We start from the raw sequence: 13,836 nt of genomic DNA, 5'->3' as shown, positions 1-13,836 counted from the left end.
AAGGAGGCCTACAAACCTGAATCAGTTACACCAGCTCTGTCAGGAGGAATGTTCCAAAATTCACCCAACTTATTGTGGGAAGCTTGTGGAAGGCTACCCAAAACATTTGACCCAAGTGAAACAATTTAAAGGCAATGCTACCAAACGCTAATTGAATATATGTAAACTTCTGACCCACTGGGAATGTGATGAAAGAAATAAAAGCTGAAATAAATCATTCTCCCTACTATTATTCTGACATTTCACATTCTTAAAATAAAGTGGTGATCCTAACTGACCTAAGACAGGGAATTTTACAAGGATTAAATGTCAGGAATTGTGAAAAACTGAGTTTTAATTGTATTTAGCTAAGGTGTATGTAAACTTCCGACTTCAACTGTATGTGTATGAGAATACCGTTTTGGTTTCATTACTCGCTGCGCTGATTTATGCCAGTATTTATTCCTAATAACCCAGATTTAGATCCACACGAATTTGCCCAACCAGGAGTCTGTATTCCCGTCACAAATTAGTCCTCTAAACTATGCCCACCAATTGAAAATCAAATTAGCTAAATGGAATGGTAAAGCCTTTATTGTTGTCCAGTGGAGGCTGCTGAGGGGAGAACGGCTCATAATAATATCCGGAACAGAGCAAGTGGAATGGCATCAGACATATAGAAACCATGTGTTTGATACCATTCCATTGATTCCGCTCCTGCCATTACCACGAGTCCATCCTCCCCAGTTAAAGTGCCAACAACCTCCTGTGTTGTCTTATCCAATAGTTACATAACAAAAACATATTTCATACTGACTCTGAAAGATCTATTCACATAAACAAATGGTGTCATTGATTTACTACTAGCTTCAGTGCAACTTTAATAAGAGTATTTTTTTCTGTTGAAATGTATCCTAAATCAAAGAGGGGAAAATCTGAATTCAGGGTAAAGACTTTATTATCAGTATAACTCATAGCCAATACAGTTAGGCCTACATAACGAAAAAATAGGCATATCAAATTATTACAGAATTTAGCAAACTTTATAGAGTTCCATATAGCATCTTTATTACATATAATTCAAATATGTATCAATACTTTAATGTATTATTTTACTCTTGCCCTTTTACATACCTTTAGCAACATTACTCAGTTACCCCTGGATTTTTTCTCTCTAATTCTGCCATTTTGATTTAATGTCCTTAAGTCAGGTTAAGCCATTGGAGATCACCACAAGCATTTTAGAATGTCCCCCACTTCTTCTATGAATGCCATTTTGGGGTGACTTATCTCTGCAGGTCTAGCATTACAGATAAGGCTTCTCTTTGTGCCCACTGATCCATTTAAACAATGATTTGAATGTTGAAAAAATGTGCATCAGTCATATGTAAAGCTTCCCTACTGGTGATGTCTGACTGAAGTTAGTATGACGAGAACAACGGTCTCTACAGTGAGAGCAGTGGTAAGGCTTCTCTCCTGTGTGTTCGCTGGTGTGCTTTCAAGTTGCTTTGTTGAGAGAAAAAGTCCCCACATTCAGAGCAGCAGAAAGGTTTCTCTCCCGTGTGCACCCTCTGGTGAACCTTTAGCTGATTCGATGAGGTGAAGCGCTTCTCACAGTCAGGACAGGTGTATGGCTTCTCTCCTGTATGTCTTCTCTGGTGATGTTTGAAGCTACCCACATAAGAGAAACTCTCTCCACATTCAGAACAATTATAAGGCTTTTCACCGGTGTGCACTCTCTTATGAACGGTTAGATGGCTTGGTGAGGTGAAACCCTTCCCACAGTCAGAGCAGGAGTAAGGCTTTTGTCCTGTGTGAATCAGCTGATGACGTTGCAAGTCTCGCAGATAGGAGAAACTTTTGCTGCATGTAGAGCAGTGGTGAGGCTTCTCTCCAGTGTGTGTTCGTTGGTGACCTTTCAAGCCACTCAGTTGAGAGAAACTCATCCCACAGTCAGAGCAGTGGTAAGGCTTCTCTCCTGTGTGCACTCGATGATGAACTGTTAGATGATGTGATGCAGGAAAGCGCTTCCCACAGACAGAGCAGGCATAAGGCTTCTCTCCAGAATGTTTTCGCAGGTGTCTTTCAAGATATGATGGGAATGGGAAACTCTCCTCACAGTGCGGGCAGTGGTGAGACCCCTTAGCTTTGCTACCCTCCTGATGTTGCTTCCCTGATGCAGGAAATGTCTCAACTTTCTCAGAGGAGTTAGAGGTTTCTCCTGGGTGAATGACAACATAACAGGTGAGTAGGTGCAGCACACATCCATAATCATTGGATAAAATTAAAATGTGTCCAATAAAGCAGTGCTGAAAATGGGTATGGAGAACTAACCTTCTAGTGTATGGGGAGTACTATTGAAGTGGGGCTAAGTAGGTTTCTCTGGTAGAAACTATAATGCTACATTTCCTGTCACTTCTTACCATCATCAACTGATTCCCCAATGTCTTCCTCCTCCTCTTCTTCTTTTATGATGACATTCAGACTGCTGTCTGACGGCTCCACCGATGCCATCTCTGGACTCTCTCCTGTGTGAATGAGGACATAAAAATATGTCAAACGGTGAAACTACATCATCTTGCATTGACTTGAGGGAATAAAATAAATACTAAAACCATGTAACAAAGTGGTTGGCGAGCATCTAAATAACCCAGGTATGTACTTTAAATCTGCCTGGCTCGATCAACAACAGCCTAAAAATTATCATGAAATTAATGTCTCTGACTAAAAGGCAAGTATGAAAACCAGCTGGCACTGTGGTCCTCGAGGACCAGAACACCACTGGTCTAACCGCTGTTGATAAAACATGCTCTCTTACCTGGGTAATCATCATATTCCCAAATCTTCACTTCCTCCTCTTCATCTTTCGTGATGATATTCAGCAGGAGTGTTTGACTGCTGTCTTTCACTGATGCCATTTCTCCTGCGGTGCCAAGTGAACTTTGTCAGTCAGGACCCAGTCTGTATAGTCTTGGGCTCAGTGTGGAGAAGCGGTAGAAAGAGGCAGAATCGTTATCCTCACGGTTCCAAAACGAAGTTCAGACAAACAACCTGTAAAATAAAAGTCTGTATGAAATGCAGGACAGTTATGTCATTTGGTGGCTTGCTTGCTATATAGCTAGTTAGCACACACCTCCGTTGATTAAAAAACATATCCCTTATTTTCTGATTTATTCAATGTTGCAACGCAAACTTAGTTTCCTGTCCCGGGCCTTGAGTGGCTAAGCTACGAAATAAAGTCTACATTTGCAATGTAGCTGGCTAACGTTAGCTATTTTGGTTTTGGGTTTTAGCCAATATATGTCGATAGCTAGCTAGCTAGGTTAGCAGCTACAGAATATTTGGTTTAGCTAGCTAGGTAGGTAGCTAACGTTACATATTTTCCTATGTTGCTTAACGTTACTTGCGGGGGTGAAAAACGTTACGTGGCGACATTGTTTCTCAATGCCTTGTTTGTTAGCTTTAGCTAATAGTTGAGTCTCATTAAACGTTAGCTAGGCCTTCCCTGGCCATTTGCCCTGCAACAGACCCGTTCTTACCGGAGGCCTTGTTTCGCAAAAATAGAATCAGAAAATAGTTTTTGTGGACTGGTTTAAGCTATTGTTACTTGTTTAAATGCTATTAATGCCCTAATATCTCCTCTAAAATAAGAACCAAAACAAACGCAATGGCAACTTCCTCGTTTTCTTTCTCGACATACTAGGCGTTTTGTCAAACTACACAAATGTAGACACACGCCACCTGTTGTGCGGGAGTGTCTTCTTCTTCTTCTTCTTTGATGAGGTTTAACCGCAGTTGGCATCCAATAAATTGAGCTATAATTGGCCACCAACTAGACTGAGCTATAAATCCATAGCATCGGGAAGTAGGGGCGCTGAGGGTGCTGCACTGGACCTTTAATAGTCCTGTGCTAGAGGACCTAATTTATATAGCCCTCTGCAGCATGTCAAAGAAACAAATCGCAGCACCCCCAAACCACTTTCCGGGCTATGTATAAATCCCTTATGAAAACATAAAGAAACAAATACCCTTACATCTAACCCTACACTCATTAAAAACCCACCACCCTATTCTATTATCTAAACCTATCTAGTCCTACCTCAGGCCAACAGCCTGGAAGGATGGGACACCACCACTCAACACACCCTGTAACTCTTCTACCCTCATATCTCGCATACCCAAATACTTCTCAGCAGCTGCCACCAGAACCTCTATTTTCTATGACTTATGTTCCATCCCTGCGGTACAGATGATAACCATTGCTATGAACGCTAAAAAGACAATCTTACTGTAGCATATATCACTCTTTGGCCTATCCCTCGGTACTGACACAGTTCTACTACTCACATGAATCCTCTCAGGATCCCTCCCCTTGACCCATCTTCTTCTACTTTCTTCACTGCCTCGGCATAGGACACCCTTCTGCACTGCTTTAACCATGGTAACCTCAACCTGCCTCTCTCGCACCAGACATTTCTGATCCCCAGCCCCACGGACACCCTTACAATTAACACATACCGCTTCTTTCCGCAATACTACACATTCCTTTGTCTCATGCCCTTCTGCACACTTCTCACACCTAGGAACCTCCCTCCTACACACTGCTGCCACATGCCCATAAGCTTGACACCCATAACAACGTAATGGATTCGGCACAAAAGCTCATAGGGGATAAATGAAATATCCTATGTTCACTTTGTCGGGCAAAGAATCAACATCAAAACTAAAAAGAACAGACAATGACTCTTCTGTTTCACCACTCACGCCACCCTGTCTGCGTCGGACCAAATGACGAGCATCACAAACACCTGGAATCTTCCCATTCAGATGGTCCACTGTCACATTTACCGCTATCCTAGTAATCAAAGAATTCCACTCCTACCGTCAGACTCATCTTTATCCTGACCCTCGGTGCAAGCCTCAGGCTCCGAGAATGTCACTAAACCTTCTAACTTTGATAAAATCACACTCACTCACTTCCATTTTGCCTCCAGACCTCGATCCGCCGTACGGCTCACTCTGCTTACACTTTCCACCTTCACCATTCTTCTTCGACAAACCATCTCCCTTTTTCCCCGCCATTTTTAACCGATTCAAGCTCACCCTCTCCCTCTTCGACCTCCTCCTCCTCCGTATTCTAAGTACATGTGACCTTAATATAATATTGTACTTCTCCTAACATACATCTTGTTCTTGTTCGTCTCAAGGGACGCCATTTTCCTTCTTCCTTTCCTTCACCTACCATGGGTCAATGTTCAATGTTCAGCGTGCGGGAGTGTGAATCACAGGCATAGTATAAGAATTACTCAGATTTTAGTCATTTTATTTGTAACAAAATGTGATATTTCACTCTTCTCATTTGAAAGTGTGAGGTTCGCAAACCAAACAAGATTTTGCACACACAACAATCCAGCAGCGAGTTTAACCATTGCCTTTCTGACCACCAAGTTCTAAATGATGAACTAATGTAGCCATCATCTAGGGACTTGTTGTCCAAGGGCCAATAGCTGGCAGTCATTGTTCTGTAAATCAAGGTAAACCGACTCACTCTTGCTGAATGTTGATTTAAAGATGAACCCATCATCTTGATTGGTCTACAATTGTACGGTGAACAGTGTCTAATGACCTCATTCCTGTGGACATCATTTACATTTACATTTACGTCATTTAGCAGACGCTCTTATCCAGAGCGACTTACAAATAGGTGCATTCACCTTATAGCCAGTGGGATAACCACTTTATCCTGTCCAAGGTATTCCTTAAATACCTTGGACAGGATAAAAAGGGGGTGGGTAGAAGGATTACTTTATCCTGTCCCAGGTGTTCCTTAAAGAGGTGGGGTTTCAAATGTCTCCGGAAGGTGGTGAGTGACTCCGCTGTCCTGGCGTCGTGAGGGAGCTTGTTCCACCATTGGGGTGCCAGAGCAGCGAACAGTTTTGACTGGGCTGAGCGGGAACTATGCTTCCGCAGAGGTAGGGGAGCCAGCAGGCCAGAGGTGGATGAACGCAATGCCCTCGTTTGGGTGTAGGGACTGATCAGAGCCTGAAGGTACGGAGGTGCCGTTCCCCTCACAGCTCCGTAGGCAAGCACCATGGTCTTGTAGCAGATAATCTCAGCATCCTGTGAATTGTGCCCGATTGACTTGAGTGGCTTACTTTTCTTCTGTAAATCAAGACATACAGTGCTGCTTGAAAGTATGTGAACCCCACAGGGCTGGTCATTATTTTACTATAAAATATTAAAATAACATAAAATCCTTATCTAAACCCCAATTCGTAATAAAGACATTCCAAGTAAATGACAGAAACAAAACAACATTATATGTTTTCATTGTTTATTTAACAAAAGTGGTTTATTTAACAGAAACTCAGATTTGATGTGCGCAAAAATATGTGAAACCCTTCAGTCAATAGCTTGTGGCACCTCCATTAGCAGTAATAACTTGGACTAAACGTTTCCTATAGCCAAGAATCAATCTCTGACATCTGTTTTGAGGGATTTTTGCCCACTCCTCCGTACAGAATTCAGCCAATTGAGTGAGGTTTGAGTGGTGTCTGGCATGAAATGCCCGCTTCAGGTCCTGCCACAGCATCACGATTGGATTTAGGTCAGGACTTTGACTTGGCCAATCCAAAACACAAATCTTCTTTCTCCTGAGCCATTCTTTGGTAGTTTTGCTTGAATGCTTTGGGTCATTGTCTTGTTGGAAGACCTATTTTCTGCCCAGCTTTAGCTCCTTGACTGATGGCCTGATGTTATGTTCCTCAGAATTCATGGTTCCCTTAATGATGTGGAGTCGTCCAGGTCCAGAGGAGGAAAATCAGCCCCAGATCTTGACATTCCCACCACCATGCTTGACTGTTGGGATAGGGTTATTTTGGTGTTAGGCAGTGTTGGGTTTTTGCCAAACATAGCGGTGTTGATTGTGACCAAAAAGGTCAATTTTGGACTCATCGGTCCAGTGAATGGACTTCCAGAAACCTTCAGGTTTGTCCAGGTGGTCTCTGGCAAAGTTAAAACGGGCAGTTTGGTTCTTTTTTGAAAAGCAGAGGTTTCTTCCAAGCAACCCTCCCATGAATAGCATTTCGATTCAGTGTTTTTCTTACTGTTGAAGAATGCACAGTTACCTGAGATGCAGCAAGGGAGGTCTGCAAATCTCTAGGTGTTATGTTTGGGTTGGCTTTTATTCTGATTTAGTATTGTTCTTGTGGCTATTTGGGATATTTTTGGAAGGGAGTCTACGTCTAGGCCGAGTTGCTGTCATGTTAAACGCTCTCCATTTGTAAATGATTTGCCTCACAGTGGACTGATGGAGCTCAAATATTTTTTAAATGATTTTATAGCCTTCCCCAGACTGATGCGCTCTCACTACCCTCGTCCTGAAGTCCTCTGAGCTCTCCTTTCCTCTTGGCATGGTATGATTTGCATTTACCTGGATGGGTAACACCAAACTGACCAGGTTTCTTATCTCTATTTATCAGAGTCCCACCCAAACTCTTTCCTAACGATCTCTCCTTTGATTGGTTCATTTGGTAGCTAATTATTTACCCACCTGATTCAACTTACCTACTTGATTTAACAAACGCAACTTGGGGGATGCCTAATTTTTGCACCTGAACTAATTCCTTTTTAATTTTGTTTTTCTACTACACGCATGATTTCCTCTACACCAACATATGGTATTGGTAAATATTGACCTGTTATGTCAGATCAAAAAGACTGGTTCTGATTAAATGAATATTTCATGGTAAATACTGAAAAAATCTGTAATTGCAAAAGGGGTTCACATACATACAGTGCACTCGGAAAGTATTCAGACCCCTTGACTTTTTCCACATCTTGTTACGTTACAGCCATATTCTAAAATTGATTAAATTGTTTTTTTCCCTCATCAATCTACACACAATACCCCATAATGAGAAAGCAAAAACAGGTTTTTAGAAATGTTTGCAAATGTATAAAAAATTATTACATGTAATATCACATTTACATACAGTACCAGTCAAAAGTTTGGACACACCTACTCATTCAAGGGTTTTCTTTATTTTTACTGTTTTCTACATTGTAGAATAATAGTGAAGACTTCAACTATGAAATAGCACATATGGAATCAAGTAGTAACCAAAAAAGAGTTAAACAAATCTAAATATATTTTATATTTGAGATTCTTCAAATAGCCACCCTTTGCCTTGATGACAGCTTTGCACACTTGGCATTTATCTAAACTAGCTTTACCTGGAATTATTTTCCAACAGTCTTGAAGGAGTTCCCACATATGCTGAGCACTTGTTGGCTGCTTTTCCTTCACTCTGCCGTCCAACTCATCCCAAACCATCTCAATTGGGTTGAGGTCGGGGGATTGTGGAGGCCAGGTCATCTAATGCAGCACTCCATTACTCTCCTTCTTGGTAAAATAGCCCTTACACAGCCTGGAGGTGTGTTGGGTCATTGTCCTGTTGAAAAACAAATTATAGTCCCACTAAGCCCAAACCAGATGGGATGGCGTATCGCTGCAGAATGCTGTGGTAGCCATGCTGGTTAAGTGTGCCTTGAATTCTAAATAAATCACAGAGAGTGTCAACAGCAAAGCACCCCCATAACATAACATGTCCTCCTCCATGCTTTACGGTGGGAAATAAACATGCGGAGATCATCCGTTCACCCACACCGCGTCTCACAAAGACACGGCGGTTGGAACCAAAAATCTCAAATTTGGACTCCAGACCAAAGGACACATTTCCACCAGTCTAATGACCATTGCAAAAATCTCTGAAGCTGGAGACTCTTATCTCCCTCACTAACTTTAAGCATCAGTTGTCAGAGCACCTTACCGATCACTGCACCTGTACACAGCCCATCTGAAATTAGCCCACCCAACTACCTCATCCCTATATTGTTATTTATTTTGCTCTTTTGCACCCCAGTATCTCTATTTGCACATAATCTCTTGCACATCTAGCATTCCAGTGTTAATACTGTTGTAATTATTTTGCACTATAGCCTATTTATTGCCTTACCTCCATAACTTGCTACATTTGCACACACTGTATATATATTTTCTGTTGTATTTTTGACTTTATGTTTTTTACCCCATATGTAACTCTGTGTTGTTGTTTTTATCGCACTGCTTTGCTTTATCTTGGCCAGGTCGCAGTTGTAAATGAGAACTTGTTCTCAACTGGCTTACCTGGTTAAATAAAGGTGAAATAAAATAAATAAAAAATTGCTCGTGTTTCTTGGCCCAAGCAGGTCTCTTCTTCTTATTGGTGTCCTTTAGTAGTGGTTTCTTTGCAGCAATTCGACCATGAAGGCCTGATTCATTCAGTCCCCTCCGAACAGTTGATGTTGAGATGTGTCTGTTATTTGAACTCTGTGAAGCATTTATTTGGGCTGCAATTTCTGAGGCTGGTAACTCTAATGAACTTATCCTCTGCAGCAGAGGTAACTCTGGGTCTTCCATTAAAATAAATAAATTGGTCATTTAGCAGACACTCTTATCCAGAGCGACTTACAGGAGCAATTAGGGTTAAGTGCCTTGCTCAAGGGCACAGACAATTTTTTCACCTAGTCGGCTTGGGGATTAGAACCAGCGACCTTTCGGTTACTGCCACAACGCTCTTAACCACTAAGCCACCTGCCGCCCTATTAATGTGCAGGTCCTCATGAGAGCCAGTTTCATCATAGCACTTGATGGTTTTTGCGACTGCACTTGAAGAAACTTTAAATGTTCTTGAAATTTTCCGTATTGACTGACCTTCATGTCTTAAAGTAATGATGACTGTCGTTTCTCTTTGCTTATTTGAGCTGTTCTTGCCATAATATGGACTTGGTTTTTTACCAAATAGGGCTATCTTCTGTATACCCCACTACCTTGTCACAACACAACTGATTGGCTCAAACGCATTAAGAAGGAAATAAATTCCACAAATTAACTTTTAAGAAGGCACACCTGTTAATTGAAATGCATTCTGCGTGGCTACCTCATGAAGCTGGTTGAGAGAATGCCAATCACTAATCATACTAAATAAATCGTAATCTTCAGAAATGATTTTCTCAAAGCAACTAAATAACTAGGTCTTTACACTGAAATACATTTAGGAGACATGTTGGGGATAAGTGGGTTAAAATCTTCTTAGAAGTCACAGAGGGTGCACGGAGGGACATGTCAAAATGCTTGAGGCTGTAATCGCTGCCAAAGGTGCTTCAATAAAGTACTGAGTAAAGGGTCTGAATACTTACACTACCAGTCAAAAGTTTGGACACACCTACTCATTCAAGGGTTGTTTTTCTTTATTTTTACTATTTTTTACATTGTAGAATAATAGTGAAGACATCAGAACTATGAAATAACACATATGGAATCATGTAGTAACCAAAGAAGTGTTAAACAAATCAAAATATATTTTATATTTGAGATTCTTCAAATAGCCACCCTTTGCCTTGATGACAGCTTTGCACACTCTTGGCATTCTCTCAACCAGCTTCATGAGGTAGTCACCTGGAATGCATTTCAATTAACAGGTGTGCCTTCTTAAAAGTTAATTTGTGGAATTTCTTTCCTTCTTAATGCGCCTATCAGGTGTGTTGTAACAAGGTAGGGGGGTATACAGAAGAAAGCCCTATTTGGTAAAAGACCAAGTCCATATTATGGCAAGAACAGCTCAAATAAGCAAAGAGAAACGACAGTCCATCATTACTTTAAGACATGAAGGTCAGTCGCAAAAACCATCAAGCGCTATGATGAAACTGGCTCTCATGAGGACCGCCACAGGAATGGAAGAACCAGAGGGGAGGGAATGGCCGGCAGGGATGTAGCTCAGTTGGTAGAGCATGGCGTTTGCAATGCCAGGGTTGTGGGTTCGATTCCCATGGGGGGTATGAAAAATTATGTATGCACTCACTAACTGTAAGTCGCTCTGGATAAGAGTGTCTGCTAAATGATGTAAATGAGGACCTCTTCATCTTCATCTTCCTCCTCCTGACGTCGTCTTGTGGCCTGAGTGTTCCTCCTCCTCCTCTTGAAATTCAGCCCCAGTATTTGACTGCAGTCTTCCAGCTTCACTGGAGCCTGCTGTACACTCTGGGCTCCACTGTTACAATCAGAACCCTCAGATTTGGGTTCGGTAGAAGTTTTCATGTCATCCAACAAATGTAAATGCCTGGAGTTTGATAAACGGCATCGGCACATGGATTGGAACCGCTGCTTTGGTCAGATGACATGACAATAGAGCTCTTTGGCCACGCCCCCCACAGGTGGGTTTGGTGTTGAAATGAGAATGCAGAAGCAGGAAAGAACCCCATACCTACAGTAAAATATGGTGCTGGATCTTTGATACTAAGGGGCTATTTTGCTTCCACTGGTCCTGGGGCCCTTGTTAAGGTCAATGGCATCATGAACTCTACCAAGTAACAGGACATTTTAGCCAAAAAGCTGGTTGCCTCTGTCAGGAGGCTGAAACTAGGCTGCAAGTGGATCTTCCAGCATGACAACCACAAGCACACATCAATTAATTAATTGGCCACAAATTTTGCAATGGCCATCTCATAGGTTTGAATTGAAGAGGGCAGTCCATAAGCGCAGATGATGGACATAGAACATTTTAGAAAAAGGCGAGGTATTGAAAGGTATCGAAATGAAATCCTACATTTTTTATTTATTTACATTAGTTGTTAAACAAAATCTTTCTCTGAGCAATTGTATTAGTATTTTAAAAAATCCCAATTTTATGGAGCATACAATATACCTCAGTATTTGAATGATATATTTTATAAAGTCATTTTTGCTCATTTTTATTAAGGGTGTCGATCATTTCAGACCCCACTGGATATGTTCAAATTTTATAACTAGATTTCATTGGGAAGGCAGATAGCTTTTTTATCAAAAGCAATCACTTTTGCATGTGAAAATACAGAATCCTACTCATAACTTCACATGCTTCACTTTAGTTGTGAGCCAACTTAGTCTTCTGCCAAAACGGGGCACCTGGCACATGCCCGGGAGGCAGCCCGGTTCCAAAACGAATGCAATCAACGCTAACTCGGTTCACCCGGGGCAGTCCATGGCCATTAATCGAATCCCCCCCTTCACTATTATCCCATGTGAGTGAACCTCCCCCCCCACCACACACACACACAGTCAGAGTAGAAGGAAGAGTTTCCTCTTGTTTGCACTCACTGTTGAATGGTTACAGACTGATTTTGTGATGCACTTTCCACATTCAGAACATTCACAAGGTTACTGTTGTGTGTGTGTGTGTTTGCTGGTGACGTTTTAGGCTGTACAGGTTAGAGAAACTCTTCCCACAGTCAAAGCAGCAAGATTTCTCCCCTGTGTGCACTCTCTTATGATCTGTAAGTCTATGTGATAAGGTGAAGCACATCCCACAGTCAGCGCACGAGTAAGGTTGTTCCACTGTGTGTGATCGCTGGTGTAATTTTAGGCTTTCCAGATGAGAGAAATTCTTTCCACAGTCAGAGCAATAGTAAGGTTTCTCCCCTGTGTGCACTCTCTGATGAACAGTTAGATGACTTGATGTGGTGAAACACTTCCCACAGTCAGAGCAGGAGTAAGGCTTCTCTCCTGTGTGAGTTCTCTGGTGTAATTTTAGGTTGTACAGTAGAGAGAAGTTCTTCCCACAGTCAGAGCAATAGAAAGACTTGTCCCCTGTGTGCACTTTCTTATGAACAGTTAGGTTATAAGATTTTGTGAAGCACTTTCCACAGTCAGAGCAGGAGTACGATTTCTCGCCTGTGTGAACTATCCGATGAGAGGTTAGATTACTAGATGTTTTGAAGCACTTCCCACAATCAGAGCAGGAGTAAGGCTTCTCTCCAGAATGTTTCTGCAGGTGTCTTTCAAGATGTGATGGGAATGGAAAACGCTTCTCACAGTGAGGACAATGGTGAGGCTTCTCTCCAACGTGTGTTCGCTGGTGCCCTTTCAAGCCACTCAGTTGAGAGAAACTCATCCCACAGTCAGAGCAGTGGTAAGGCTTCTCTCCTGGGTGCCCTCTCTGATGAACGGTTAGAATACTTGATGTAGTGAAGCACTTCCCACAGACAGAGCAGGAATAAGGTTTCTCTCCAGTATGTATTCGCAGGTGTCTTTCAAGATATGACTGGAATGGAAAACTCTTATCACAGTGTGGGCAGTGGCGAGACCTCTTAGCATTGCTCACTTCCTGATGTTGCTTCCCTGATGCAGGAAATGTCTCAACTTTCTCAGAGGAGTTAGAGGTTTCTCCTGGGTGAATGACAACATAACAGGTGAGCAGGTGCAGCACACATCCATAATCATTGGATAAAATTAAAATGTGTCCAATAAAGCAGTGCTGAAAATGGGTATAGAGAACTAACCTTCTAGTGTCTGGGGAGTACTATTGAAGTGGGGCTAAGTAGGTTTCTCTGGTAGAAACTATAATGCTACATTTCCTTTCCCCAATGTCTTCCTCCTCCTCCTCTTCTTTTATGATGACATTCAGGCCCAGTGTTTGACTGCTGTCTGACGGCTCCACCGATGCCATCTCTGGACTCTCTCCTGTATGAATGAAAACATAAAAATAGTGAGCTATAGTGGGGTCCGGAATTATTGCCACCCTTGATAAAGAAAAGCAAAAATGACTATAAAATAAAGAATTAAAATACTGAGCTATATTGTATGCTCAATCTTTGGGGAAATAATATTATTTTATACTAATACAATTGATCAGAGAAATCTATATATTTTTAACCAGTAATTAAAAAAGATATATGAAAGATAGGGGTCAAAATTATTGACACCCCTGTTTTCAATGCCTCATCTTCCTAGGATAATGTTTTATGAGATTGGAGGACACATTGGGAGGGATCTTAGACCAT

The 13,836-nt window shown here is 41.7% G+C and overlaps 2 protein-coding genes across 2 annotated transcripts; both read right to left on the bottom strand.

Moving 5' to 3' along the window:
• Positions 1–930: 930 nt before the first annotated feature.
• LOC121544603 (oocyte zinc finger protein XlCOF19) lies at positions 931–3,681 on the bottom strand. The gene is made up of 4 exons (XM_041854578.2): positions 3,519–3,681; positions 2,798–3,030; positions 2,403–2,507; positions 931–2,200 (listed from the first exon to the last, which is right to left on the bottom strand). The coding sequence occupies exons 2-4, from the start codon at positions 2,895–2,897 to the stop codon at positions 1,425–1,427; spliced, it is 981 nt and encodes a 326-aa protein (XP_041710512.1). The 5' UTR covers positions 2,898–3,030; positions 3,519–3,681; the 3' UTR covers positions 931–1,424.
• An 8,435-nt stretch (positions 3,682–12,116) lies between these two features.
• LOC121544241 (gastrula zinc finger protein XlCGF17.1-like) lies at positions 12,117–13,502 on the bottom strand. The gene is made up of 2 exons (XM_041854157.2): positions 13,475–13,502; positions 12,117–13,222 (listed from the first exon to the last, which is right to left on the bottom strand). The coding sequence occupies exons 1-2, from the start codon at positions 13,500–13,502 to the stop codon at positions 12,207–12,209; spliced, it is 1,044 nt and encodes a 347-aa protein (XP_041710091.2). The 3' UTR covers positions 12,117–12,206.
• Between the last annotated feature and the right edge of the window lie 334 nt (positions 13,503–13,836).

The sequence above is a fragment of the Coregonus clupeaformis genome, chromosome 29 (genome assembly GCF_020615455.1).
Source record: "Coregonus clupeaformis isolate EN_2021a chromosome 29, ASM2061545v1, whole genome shotgun sequence".
Lineage (NCBI taxonomy): Eukaryota > Metazoa > Chordata > Actinopteri > Salmoniformes > Salmonidae > Coregonus > Coregonus clupeaformis.
This window is presented reverse-complemented; position numbering and strand designations above follow the sequence as displayed.